The sequence below is a fragment of the Orcinus orca genome, chromosome 18 (genome assembly GCF_937001465.1).
Source record: "Orcinus orca chromosome 18, mOrcOrc1.1, whole genome shotgun sequence".
In the NCBI taxonomy this organism is placed as follows: Eukaryota; Metazoa; Chordata; class Mammalia; order Artiodactyla; family Delphinidae; genus Orcinus; species Orcinus orca.
In genome coordinates, this window is record NC_064576.1 from 75857546 (window position 1) to 75871766 (window position 14221).

At 47.2% G+C, this 14221-nt stretch overlaps 1 protein-coding gene across 7 annotated transcripts in view; it reads right to left on the bottom strand.

Moving 5' to 3' along the window:
* Positions 1–14221, bottom strand: part of TNFRSF19 (TNF receptor superfamily member 19) — a 158443-nt gene that overhangs the window by 62787 nt on the left and 81435 nt on the right. For 6 of the 7 annotated variants that reach the window (XM_049701313.1, XM_049701316.1, XM_049701312.1 and 3 more), the window contains 2 exons: positions 13666–13768; positions 12664–13069 (listed from right to left, as the gene is read on the bottom strand). In XM_049701313.1, coding sequence (XP_049557270.1) covers positions 12664–13069; positions 13666–13768 — 509 coding nt within the window. Of the gene's footprint in view, positions 1–5019; positions 8077–12663; positions 13070–13665; positions 13769–14221 lie in introns of those variants that run through there. The other variant, XM_033409449.2, reaches the window with a different exon arrangement.

The window sequence follows — 14221 nt, forward strand, 5'->3', positions numbered from 1 at the left end:
TGGAAATTGACAACTGAATTGGTTTGCTTATGAAAAGGCATGCTGGATTTTTAGGAGATGCCATCCCCGGGACCCTGAATCCCAGTCAGAGGGCAGCACAGAACTTGTGTTTAGAACGAAGACAGTGTTCCCCCAGAGTGATTTATACGATCATGCGGGTGGGGTTGGCTTTTCGGGAAGGGAGAAGTGATGCTGCAGGGACTCTGCTCTGGGTCTTGGGGAACAAGTTTCTCCTGCACTCCTGAGAATGTCCTCGGGGGCTGTGGAGGACAGCAGAGGTTCTTGCTCTGATTCTGAGTCCCCGGAAGACCTTGGGCTCTTTCTGTGCCCACTGCCTGGGCTGCTGAAGAGGCAGAATAATTACGAGTTCTCTGTACTGAAGCTCTCGGCCAAAGGGAATCACACTTGCTGTTTTGCGCGTTTCACAACAAACGACAACAGTGCTTTCAGGCAAGTGCTCACCTCAGAAAGTGTCATTTTGGCCGTTCCTCCAGGAGAGAACCACAGCTTTCTTTCTCTTATTCTCCCCGAACCAACGTCCAGTCATTGTATCAAAACCAACGAGAGCCAGGCCTTTCCCTTCACGGACGAAGCCTCTTTGGCAGGAGGCCGTCTGCACGGTAGAGAGAGGAGAGAGGAGGGGGGAGACCGGATGGGAATTATGAGAAGGGAGGAAAGGGAGTGGGGGATAAAGGGAGATGGGCCTGAAGAAAAAGACGAGACGGCCCAGCGGTTTCCGAGCAGCGACCTCTGGGTGGTGTGACTCGGCCTTTGAGAACGCCTGGAGCCCCTCGAGGTTCTACGGGCTGCCCGACAGAGAACCTTTCACTCGAATTACGGCTCCACAAGTTCTGGTCACTGGTGTCTATGCACCTTGGGGATCGACTGATTGATTAATCTTTGGTCGTTGTATGAGTCAGGTTTTCCCAAAGAAACAGAACCAGTAGGGGGTGTGTGTGTTGGCAGGGGGGGGGGTAGATGAAGAAAGAGGGAGGTTGACCTTAAGGAGGTAAGAGATCGTGGAGCTGACGAGCCTCAAGTCTGCAGGGCAGGCCAGCGGGCTGGAGACCCACGAGGAGATGATCCGAAGGCGCCTGGAAGCAGAATTCCTTCTTCCTCAGGGAGCTTCAGCCTTTCTCTTCAGTCCCCGACTGACTGGACGAGGCCCACCCCACTAGACGGAGGGGCGCGGGCCTAACTCAAAGTCTGCTGCTTCAGATGTTCATCTCACCTAAAAATCTCATCTAAAAGAAGCCTTCACAGCAACATCCAGACCCGTGTTTGACCAAATACGTGGCCACCGTGCTCCAGCCAAGTTGACACGTAAATTAACCATCACCCTCCCCAACGCAATATCTAACTGGGACCCACTCAGAGTGACTGGAGTCCACGGCGCTATGGGTGGTAGACTGGTTTATGAGCTGAGAGAAGACATTCTCTCAAGAGGCCTCAGCTGGAACCCGACCTTCCATAACTTCCTCAGCACACTCACCTTCTAGGAAGGGACGTCCGTAAAGGCGCCTTGTCCTAGGTTTGACAGCCGAGCGCAAGAATTACCGCGCAGGTTTATTAGATGTGCGACTCCTCGAGGGAATACGACGTTCACGGTCGGATGGGACTCGGATGCAACCTGAGCTCCCCTCCTGGATGCGTTGTGGGCGCTCTGCGTGGATGGAACCGCGGCCATGGGCGGCCCAGGAGGCGGTCCCCGCGTTAGCTGGAACCTGCATGGCTGGGAAACCGGGGACCCAGACCTTAGGCCACGTGGTGAGGGCCACAGAGGGGGACAGCAGCAACGGAAGGAGGAACGCTTCCTCTCTACAAAAGCTCACACGCGAGTCTTCCCTACCCACTTTTGAATGGCGCATCTGAAAAAACACTGAATCCCAGTTTCTCTCCCTAGGCTTTAGGGACATTAGGATTAACACAGTCATTGTGCAGAAAACGGGACCCTCGGGTCACGTGACTGCAGCCGCTCATTTGCTCCGCCCCCCGTCCCGCAACCCGCATGGGGTTCGCTTCCCTCAGTGAGGGTGCAGGTTCAGGGAGGGTCCTGGGTTCTCTGTGCAGCTCCTCCCTCACCTTCCTGCTTGGGCTCCATCTCTAGCCACCTGACTACTTCTCTCTCCGGGCACTTATTTGGGGTTAAAGTTGTCCGGGCAGATCTCCCTGCAGGGGTGCTGAGTGCCAGGGAGCCGACGGGCTGCACCGCGGGGACCAGGGCGAGCAGTAGCGAGAGCTGGGGGAGCAGGAAAGGCTGCACACAGGTCTCCCCGGGCCTCGCCGCCCGCCCCAAACCAGGGGCCAGCCTTCGAGATTTTCCGTGCCAGGCTGCTCGGCCACCCGAGGAACAAACAGCAAACGTGGCACCGTTTCTAAGACAAGGGCGAGGGGCTGAGAAAAAACTGGCAGCAGATGACGGCGGCTGGCTCAGATCTAGAAGCGAGTGGACAGACGCCTGTCACCCAGTGGCCGACTCAGGCCAGGCATCTGAGCAATGCCGCTGTGGGACATACGGCCACCCCGGGGCTGGGAAGTTAGTCCCGTCCCCACCCGAGGCCTCTCGGGGACCGGGGCGCGCGGATCTGACCTTAGCAGGGGCTTCAGCCAAGCCCCAAGCGTGCGGCTCGCGCTCAGCCCCGTCTCCCCTGAGATCGGAACAGGACGAAGGTGAGCCCGATGAGAGAAGAGTCTCAGCCCCGGTGTTTCCAAACAGGGGACTGACCGTCCGCCTCTCCGTGCACAGCTGGCCACATGCCCTGCTCCCAGCCCGAGGTCTAACTCACCTAGTTTTGTAACTTCCAAGCTTCTGGAAGACTAGAGATTTCAGGGTTTTCAAGGCACATCACCCATCTGTTTAAAGGCAAGGAAACTCCCTCCAGGGCAGCGTCGACACCCCGGGCACCACACCAGGCCCTCGTCAGGCTGGAGCCTCAGCTTCCCCCAGACCCGGTCCCACCGCTCCCAGAACAAGCTGGGCCTCTCCACGTGCTGCTCGTGGGGACCTCCGCCGTGAACAAGGTTCCCCAGCTCCCGCGCTCGTCCCGAATGCCCGCAGATCGTCGCTGCTCCCTCGCGCCTCAGAGGAACCTGCACTCTCCTTACCATCGCACCCCATTTGGTAAATACTTAGAAGGCTTGTCTCCCTCATAGTTAGTGTCTGCTTCAACCTCGGCACTGCATTTATGACCGAGCACATACCCTATACAACTATATACATATATCAAGATATTGAAGGAAGGAAGGAGGGGCTGACACAGGAAACAGCTTCTTCCCAGAGAAGGCCTCTGAGAGGAGTTAGATTTGTGCTTAGATTTCAGGGGACACAGTTCTTACCTGATTCACCGAGGGGTGATGTGTACGAGGCTGTGGGCACCTGCCTCTCTCACCTGCAATGAAAGGATTGCAGCCTATTCTGCAGACCTTCTATTGACTGTAAACAGTCAACCCAGGGGAGGAAAATCCCTCTGCAGGGCGCTGCTGGCTACACGCAACCCCAAACAAAACTGAGAGAACACAGCTATTTCTGTCTTGAGGAGGAATAGTTAATGCCATTAGAAACTAAGATGAAAAAGAAAGAATCCTCTGTCTTCACAGATGAATCATTGAAACCTGCTTCAGAAGACCACCCATGGTTCCGGAGAAAGTATTTTGCTGGTTAAGTTTTTATCGTTCAAGTCTCTTGCAAAGGCTAATTTGAAAGCAGCCAGAAATCACGCTACTTCAAATGCCACTGGTGGTTTACGAAAGGACCCGGCCCTGGCCTGCTGAGTCTCTACGGTAGAAACCTTGCCACCTTCCTCTGGCTGAAATGTGACATAAGCAATATTACTGAGAGCTGACAGCTGATTGGGATAATTACGTCTTTAGAATCATCCACCGGGTCTTCGTGAAATGTCCTCAAAATTCTAGAAGATTGTGGAAATTCTCAGATTGCCGTTTAGCTTCAGTATAACTGAACGATACATTTAAGCTGTACTTTCCTACCTTCTTGGGTGCCAAATACGTTTTTAAAAAATCAGACAACTTCTCAAGTTAAAATGCGACAAATGGACATATTCAGAATGACAAGTGGACAGCTGCAAACAGACTCGTCATAGTTGTAATCATGCAAATGTGTCATCTGTGTGATGACAGAATACTTTGGGCCTCCTGTTAGACCCTCCTAGGATCTGAGCTACTTTCCTCAGAGAGCTGGTGGTCCCCCAAGGCCCCCTCTCCCAAGTCTGCATGGACACTGGGAAAGAGGAGAGAAGCTAATGAGTGTCCTTCCCTCATGGAGTCCACAGGGACATTTAACACCAAGCTGAGAGAATACGGTGACACTTCAAATAACCTATTTTGGAAAAAGAACCTGAAAAAGAATAGATACATGTATGTGTAGAACTGAATCACTTTGCTGTACACCTGAGACGAGCATGACATTGTAAATCAACTATACTCTAATACAAAATAAAAATTAAATTAAAAAAATAAATAAATAAGCCATTTTTTTTCCAGGAAGTCTAAATTCCTCTCAAAATCTAGGAACAGCTTACAAAGCTTTACTGAGGGAAGGAAGGGAAGGAAGAGGGGGGCTGAGAAGGGAGAAGGGAAGGAGCTGGGAAGAAACAAGGGCTCTCACGGTGACCAGCGCTGCCCTGTGCGCGTCCCTCACTCCCACAGCCCACCTCTCCCAGGAGAACGCCCCACTGACCTCAAAAGAGAATGAACGGAAAACTTCTCCTTCTTCAGACCTTCCCTCTCGGTGTCACAAAATGAAGGAAAAAAAAAAAAAGAGGTCATGATAAAACCTTGATACTAAAGCTTCTCAAATAACTCAGTACATTTTTCAGTAGCTTGACCAGCCTGAGAGATGTAACCAGAGGATTCCAGATCTCCCTCCTAGAGACTGAAATCCAGAGAGGGATACATGGGGAAAGAGGAGATCTTAGTGAGACCCTCCATGGAGAGCAGGAGGGGAACACATACCTGCATTCACACCATCAACCATTTTCTCACCAGACGTGTCGATAAGAATACCAGGTAACAATTTTATTCACAAATAAAAAAAAGGTCTTACAAAACTAGTTATGTAAGAAAACCAACATTTACAAATGTATCAATTCCAGTATGCAAAACAGTCATGATGGGGTCTAAACTGATGCAAGCTGACTGCCTTAAAGCAATGATGGATAGTTTTTCCTTTTCTATTTTTTTTTTTACTAGCACAGACAATAGTGCTTAACCTAGGTAATGGCAACATTAACACTTTATCTAAAGTAGAAAAATCTACATTTGAAAAATACATTCCATACATACAAGATTAGAAAACCCCACGCCTTTATGTGCTTGTTCTCCAACCCTGATCTCATCCTTGTCAGTGAGCGTCTGCAGTGCCGGAAGTCTCAAGCACCCGCACTCCCAGCCCTGTTATTAGCTGATGGCAGTTCCTGGCATCAGCACCCTAGCAGCTGAGTTCTGCAGGATATTGACATGAAATGCCAACTGGATTGTCCTCTACAGCATTGACAAAGAGTGCAGACTATAACATCATTGTATGCTTCCATAGCACATGGTAGTAAACTGTCTTCCTCTGGATAAAAATAACCCAGGATCGGGACTTCCCTGGCACTCCAGTGGTTACGACTTCGCCTTACAATTCAGGAGGTGTGGGTTCGATCCCTGGTCAGGGAGCTAAGATCCCACATGCCTTGGGGTCAAAAAAAACCCAAAACATAAAACAGAAGCAATATTGTAACAAGTTCAATAAAGACTTTAAAAATGGTCCACAACAAAATAATCCAGGATTTTTCAAATGCAGAATCCAATGAGATCAATTTTTTAACCCTAAGTGTTTCTCTATTGATCAAAAGTGATGTTTCAGGATTTGTGGCCAAAGTCTCATTCCCATCAATCTCAGCTTTCTCCTGCAAGGGTTTTTGCCTTTGAAGTTAAAGAGGGCTCTGCATGTGGAAAATATACTCAGGTTACAAAAAGGAGCACAGCCCTGGCCTACTTGGATCACCCCTCTGTCACCACAAAAGTGATCAGATTACAAACTACGAACGGCACACATGTGACTTACAGTGAAACTTGCATTTTCGTGGACCTCTTGTGATCAGGTCCTAAATACCTTACATATATTTCCTAAGGGCAAGTCTCAGAAGAGTTGGTGAGTACCAGAGCTTAGGAACCATTGGTTTAGGCTAAAAAAGGAAGAGAAAAAAGAAAGTCAATCAACTATGACTGGACACCAGGTAGACAGGAAAGGCTGTGCCTTACCATGAGACCCTCTAATTTCCCATTTCAGTCAAAGGAACGGAGGTCACGTGCACGACATACTGTGAGCTCATGTCCGCACAGGGATCCTGAGCTGCAGATGGAGGGACAGTCCCAGCACGAGGAAAAGGCCTCGTGAGAGCTCACTACTGCAAGAGAGCAAAGCACGGGGCAATAAGAGGGAAGATAAAAATGTCCTTGGAAAAGGCAGATTTCTATTGCGGGATCTTAATTCCCCGACCAGGGATTGAACCCAGGCCCTCGGCAGTGAAAGTGCTGAATCCTAACCACTGGACTGCCCAGGAATACCCTCTAATGCTCACTTTAAATGTCAGGTAGAAGACTGATTTGGAAACAAAATATCTCAGCATTCTCTAACACAGGGATGTTCAAAGGTCTATTTCTTTTTTAAGTGCAAATGGGACAGAGCTAATAGTAATCACTTAAAAGACAACAGCCAGAGCTGATCACATACGTTCAAGCAGGAAAAAAATAAATTCTGCTCAAATAATTCCTCTCCAGGGCGCAGAGGCGAGCCAACGAGCCATCCCCTGGTTCATGACTGAGCAGGGTTATTTCTGTCTCAGCTCTAGAGCTAATTCTAGCCGGTAGATACCAAGGTGGTAGGGGATGGAGCGCCTTCACAGAAGCACCAGACTCTTAAATCCAGCGCCGTTGGGCTACGGTGGGAATTACTGTGCTGAAGCAGCTTAGGAGATTGGTGGGAGCCCCGTATGGCAGTTATAATCCATTCACCTAAACGCTGCCTACAAGCTGTGCTTTTTCTTCTGGTCCTAATATGCAGAGTCTCCTAAGACTACTCACCTGGTGTCATGCTTCAGTAGCAGGGAAACCTGATATGTCGTCATTTCTAAAGCCTTTAGTATAAAATACGATGCAAATAAAAGATCATTATAAATACCGATTCTCTATAAAAGAGAAATTCTGGATCTTTTAAGCTCAGTCCCAGGGACAGAAGTAACAAATGCTTCCATATCAATGGATTTTCACATAAATCTGCTAATCTAGGATGCGCATGCTAAGGGGTTTTTAACTCAGAGGGATGGGCAGTCCTTTCCCAAACACATGTCCTAACTCAGGCCCCTCTTGTTAACTAATTCGGCCGCTGTTCACAAGACAGTGGCTGAGGCGAGAAGCCTCAATTCTGCACGATTTGGTCTCTTCTGATTCCCAGTTAGGACAGTTAACATCATCTAATAAACCCAAGACTCAGGCAGGCCATGTGAAGTCAATTCTAACCTCCTATGCTAATTATTTAGAAGATGAAAAGGTGACCTTCAGGAAATAAAAACACTCCCTTTTGAACCCATGCTACCTAAGAACTAAGGTAACTCATCTGACGCCGACTTTTAGTAGGATATATGAAATTATTTCTGGAAAGAAAATGTAAATGAAAATTTTTACTCTGGGTCTTCAATCTTGGCAAACCACCTCCACCGTGAAAAGAAGCATGAATGCATTTCTGTTTCTCGTTATACCCCTAAGCTCGGTGGCTGCAAACTTGGCCCGTCAGTCTCTGAAGTCAGCCTGTAGCGTAGAAGCTTCTTGTGTAGGAAAGATGCAAAGTCTCAGAAGTGCTTGGAGTGTATTCCTTGAGGTCTCAGCTTGCAGCTGGTCTGATCAGAAGCAACCGGTTGAAAGGCTTAAAATGCCATCAGTGTGGTTCAGATTTACTTTCTTCCCCCAGAAGCCATGCGAGGTCCAGACGGTGCTGAGTCCATAAGCAGAGGAGTGGCTGCCCTTTGGGCTCCATACGACACTTCACTGCAGAAAGAAGCAAGTCCTTTCGGCCTCCTGAAACGGCGACAGAAGGACAGCTTTGAACACAGCACCTGACAAATTAAAGCCCTAAACTGGGACTGTAAACATTTATGGTGCTTAGCTTTTACTAACTGTGCACATGAATTTTATAATATATGGACGAGAAGTTCCTGTAAGGGTGTCCCAATATCAGGTACCCATGTACTCTGAGAATAAAAACAAAGATTTCCTAACAACCCACAGTCACTCCATATGTGCAGACCTTAAAAGATGAAAATGTGCCCCAAACCAACTGGATCAATGAACAATTCTTTTGCTGATTTTCAACCTCAGTCAAACACTTAACGCTTGTTTCTGTGTTGCACTCCTTTAAAGCAACTGTAGGTAAAGGTTTTAGGATTCTTTAGTCTATTCTTTTAAAGAACAAAGATGGTTAATAATTAATGCTATTCTTAGTCTTTGAATTTAAAACTTCTGTGAAGTCTTGGAGAAAGTTTAGAAAGAGTCTGGGAATGAGACTTCTCTTATAATGACCTCCCTGGAATACTCACACATACGTCACAGGGCAAACGTCCTCGGGAGAGAGCAGCCTTTAGTTCTGTCCCTTATCACAAAAGCACAGTGACCTCACTTTGGGAGGGGGCGAGGCTTGGGTCACCTGCGTGTTATTGTACGTGAGTGAAACCTTCATTCACGCCGTAACCCTTCATTAACTTACCACTAATTTGGCATTAGTGACATATCAGACACATTTACAGAAAAAATTTTTTTCAAAGGTCTAAGGAGATTATCTAGAAATAGAAACTTCTGAGGTTCTCTCAATAATAAGATAGTTTTATCAAATATGTTGATCAACTGATATGATAATACAACCATATTAATGCTACCAGGAAGGAAAATTATACTTAATTGGCCAATAAGGAAAAAATAGAGCTGTTGATAGACTGAGAAACTAGAACCCAGGTCATCTCATATCTTTTCTAGCATTCCTTCCATTATTTCATGTTGACATTTAAAATGTTGGTTAAGAAACACCACCAAAGAAAACTTTTCCTGTTATTAAACAGGCTGGCTTCCTTCTCCCAAATACCTTAGCAAGTGATGTCTCAGTATCTTAGACCTGGTTCCCTTCTGGGGAGGTGTGTTCAGGGAACATTTGATTAAAATGGAATCATACAGACTAAAGACAGCTCTCACCCCTATTTGCTTTATCCCGAACCATATCATTATCAGACTCTGGGTGGCATTAAACTACCCACAGGAAGACTACCATGTAAAAATAAATTTTCGGAAACAAATGCATCACACATTAGAGATCTGAGCCTCACACCAAATACGGACAAAAGTCCCCTGGTGCCCTTGGCAATAAATCGAATCGTCACACTGTACACCTCTAACTTCTGCTATGTTATACGTCAATTACATCTCCATAAAGCTGGGGAAAAAGAGTGAATAGAGGTTAAAATACAAGTGAATGAAACTTGTATTCACGTGAAATAGAGGTTAAAATACAAGTGAGTGCCTGGGTAGGAATTTAAAGTTTCATTGAAAATAAAATAGAAATAAATTGTTTAAAAAGGGGTGGGGCTGTTTTGGCAACAGCTGCCCTCATCCACCCCCCCGAACAGAAAACAGTGCCCTCCTGGGTTAGGAGTGAGCCCACATCAGGGGCCAAGCTCACTGCACTTGAACTTGAGGAGCCAGGAGTCCTGCCCTCTGGTCCATTAATAGAAAGCTTCCGAAATCAAATTCTTTTTTTTTTTTTTTGCGGTACACGGGCCTCTCACTGTTGTGGCCTCTCCCGTTGCGGAGCACAGGCTCCGGATGCGCTGGCTCAGCGGCCATGGCTCACAGGCCCAGCTGCTCCGCAGCACGTGGGATCCTCCTGGACCGGGGCACGAACCCGTGTCCCCTGCATCGGCAGGCGGACTCTCAACCACTGCGCCACCAGGGAAGCCCTGCTATTTTTAATTATATGGAGAAAATGGAAATGATTTACATTTTAACAATCCCTTTCCTGAATTCAGGATGTCTTATTTAGATTTGCCAAAATTATCTAATAGTTATAAGACAACACATCTTGGAAAGCCTATAAAAACCTTTCATTAATAAATTACATGGAGTGGGGCTTCCCTGGTGGCACAGTGGTTGAGAATCCGCCTGCCAATGCAGGAGACACGGGTTCGAGCCCTGGTCCGGGAAGATCCCACATGTCGCGGAGCAACTAAGCCGGTGCACCACAACTCCTGAGCCTGCGCTCTAGAGCCCACGAGCCACACTACTGAGCCCGCGTGCCTAGAGCCCGTGCTCCACAGCAAGAGAAGGCACCGCAATGGGAAGCCCGCGCACTGCAAGGAAGAGTAGCCCCGCTCACCGCAACTAGAGAAAGCCCACGTGCAACAACGAAGACCCAACGGAGCCAAAAATAAATAAATAAAATAAATAAATTTATAAAAAAAATATTTGGTGATGTCCTTAGCCACTGAAAACTACCTCAAAAATAAATAAATAAATTACATGGAACAAGCAGAATGTAACATTTCCTCATTCATCTTATATGTAATTATAACTTTCCATCAGACTTTGAGTTGAAGGTATCTTTATGTAATCATAATTACCTTGACAACTCTCTATGAAAAGAATTCACGTCATGATGCACCAATCGTACACACTGAACTACGTTTCCACACTTTTGCATCCATGTAGCTGGGATAAAAGGGCTCATCCACCCTACCTCCACCTCCTCCATAACACAGACAGGACAAAGGGCAGGCTGGGTTGCTTCTGACACGACGTGGCTTCGAGATGCTTCATTCCTTAGTTTTAGAATTTACACCACAAGACTGGGGACAAGCTACAAAATTAAGACGAGCAGTAATTCTATTTACTGACAATACTCGGAAGAACTGTAGCTAGTGCGATGGTAGCACCGTCACTGCAGCCACTCAGACTTTCTTCTGACAGTGGATACACGAGAAGGTGAAACAGATAATTCGTGAAGGTAACACAAGCAAGTTTATCATCAGAACCAAGTGACTTGATGGAAAAGAAACTTCAGCACTTTGTAATGAAAACGTGACTCAGATGAAATAGTAAGTGTCCTAAGATGTTCATTCTAGAGTGCGTGGCAAGGCTTCCGACTGGGATGTTGGGATTAGATGCCAAAGGGCCCCGTATCCTGTCTTCTGCGTCCTCCTCTCACCCGTTCTCGGGGCTTGTTAGCTGCTCTGGGCTGCTGGGGGTTCTCTGTCCAAAGGTCTGTGGGCCACGTCCATGCTGAGACCTATATGCACCTAGGCCAACTCTTAAGTCTTTTCTTATTATCCTCATGAACAGTGTGAAAATCAGCGGCTGGCCCCGAAGAACAAGGTCAGTGAGTGAGCTTTCCAGCCACAGAGCTACACAGTCTGGGCTCTTTAAACGGCCTCATTTGTTTGATCTTCCTCCGTTCATGGATCTCTTCTTCATTTCCGTTATTATAAGAAAACCAACATCGTTTTTTCTCCAAAGCCAACAAATGTTTTCAGTACAGAATTCCCTGTACATGCTTTATAGATTTTCTTCATAGTTAAAAAAAAAAGTACTGCAGGTTTAGATGCACATAAACCCACATATGTGTTCTTAGAAGGAACGATCTCCGTCCACACTGACTTTAGACTCTTTCTGACTTTATTAGACAAAGACAGGACGTCTCAAGGAAACAGAGGTGTTATCCAGGAGCCCGCGCAGCGTGCTTGTGGCCCATCGGCCGCGTCCCTGATCTGGGGCAGGAAGGACCGAGGATGAGAGCAGCCCTGTCTGTGCAGAACAGGGCTTGCGGGGCCTGGGAGCCCCTGTTGCTGTGATTCTGCCCTTTCATACTCAAGGCCGGCATCGTTCTCCCAGAAGGACGCACACCAACAATGTGTGTGCTCACATTCAGGGAACGCTTGTACACACCAAGCCCAATTCAGCAAAGGCCACCTCCTCACCTGGACGAGAAAGCAGGGACAGGGCCCAGGGGCCCCCGGGGTCAGAGCCCATCTCCCTTCAGTCACCACCGGCCCCACCCCAAAACCTGATGTCAGACCCTTCCATCTGGAAGGATCTTCTGCTGTATTTGCTGCCAGATCACAACCAACAATCAATTTCCAACCAAACTGATCAATCAGTCAAAGCAAAGCGATCTAGAAAAACCACAGTGAAAGAGAGAGGAGGGAAAAGGGTAGCCGTAGGGGACCTGAATTCTCATTAACTTGACCGTGAATGGACAGCATATAAGTATTGGGCATAAGAACATCACAGGGGAAGACAAAGGTGAGGAACTGCTTCCAAGATGCTCCCATAACTAATTCATCTCTCAGCCAGGATGGTGCTGGGGTGCGGTGCTGGGTAGCTGGAGTGACAAGAGGAGAAAAGAATGCGGCTGCCCTGGATGGCCTTAGAGATAAGCTGTTAGTTAAAAAAAAAAGACTCCTGAAATTTAATTTAAATATATTCTCCTATAACATACAAGAAGTTATGAAGGATGGAAAGACCTTCTCCCCAGGTTCCCCCACATTTAATGGGGGACAGAGTCCTGTTCCCTCTGGGCTTCCTTAAGTCACTGCTGTGCCCACACCGAATCCATCGCTGCCTTACCTGGGGTGACGGCTGAGTGGCCAGGTGATGGACATCTCCTCTCTCCTGAGCCAGCTGATTTCTGGCAGTGAGCGCGTCCTGAGTTAGCGCTGGTTCTGGCACTGAGTTGTTGAGTCTCGATAAATCAGTAGTTTCTGTAAAGCTTTCAGGGTGAGCTTGAATTGGAACTGCTCCGCCCACCAGACCCCGACTACTGTTTGAGTCCAAGGATGCTGAACTTGCACTCTCTGGATTGAGAGAGTGAACGTCTTCTCCAGGGAGCTCAGGATAAGAAGCGCAAGAAGAGATGTCGTCACCACAGCTGGGATTTTGCATCAGCGGCCAGGCGTCCGAAAACTCGCCACAGACGGACCTCGAAAGGGACCCAAAGAAAGTCGGCACTGCTTCCCCCGCTGGGCCTGTGTTTCTGGACACATGTTCGAAAGAGCTGTAAGTACTCTAGTGGGAGAAAAACCTACTACAAAGCAACATTCCAGCTATGCTTTTCAGTTTTCTAGATGAAATAAACAACAAGTTATTGAGTCAGAATTCTCATGCTTCCTTTGTTATAAACTTCCTTCAATACAGTAAGTTAAATTACTACGTTTACTTTAAAACCGAATTTTTATACCTACTTCTAACCAATATAAACTTAATCCGATGTCTAAAATAGGCAGTTTCCTGGGTCTTAATTGAGTTCCTTTGATTGCTGTTCTAAAATTCTCTGAGTATGTGACATGCTAAAAATTACTTACAGATGATGGAAGTGTCACAAATCATGAATATAAGACAAAAACAAAATTAGTAGAATGTAAAGAAGAAAGAATGTTACCCTGGCTATCAGTAACCCTGAGACGCTTACCTAATTCTTGCCAAAGTTCCCACCCCCTACAATGTCTAGAATGTTATTAACGATACTAAAAAAGTGATGTCCCATAGTTTCCCATGAAAATTGGTACATGAGTAGCCTGTATATTTGCACACGGGAACACGAAATTATATAGATTAAAAGCACCCATTTACCTGTCCTGAAGAATGGCCTTGGAGTGCACCCTACAAGCAGGAGTCTCCCGGCCGACGCTGCAGGCCCCGTCACAGCACGGGGATGGGATGAGATGCACGGGCCCTAGGAAAGCCGGCAGGGCTGTGAGGAGCAGTGCTTGTTTATACCAGTTCAACACTGCTCTCGAAAATTTAGCTATTCCCCTTTGGGTGGCTTTCGGGGGGAAAGGGGTTATGAGGTTTAATTTTTTCTCTTTTTTCTTATCTTAAAAATGATGGACCACTTCTATGAAGGACCTGGAAGAGTCAAATTCCTGGAGACAGAGAGTAGGATGGTGGGTCCCAGGGGCTGGAGGGCAGGAAGAATAGGGGGTGAGTGTTTAAAGGGGACAGGCTTTCAGTTTCGGGTTGTGGAGAAGCTCTGGGGATGGTGGTGATGGTTTCACAACAATGTGAACGTGCTTAATGCCCCCCAACTGTACACTGAGAAACGACTAAAACGGTAAATTTAAGGTGACGTCTATTTTACTACAATGAAAATAAGGATGAAGAGGAATGATGAGAGGGTACGTGAAAT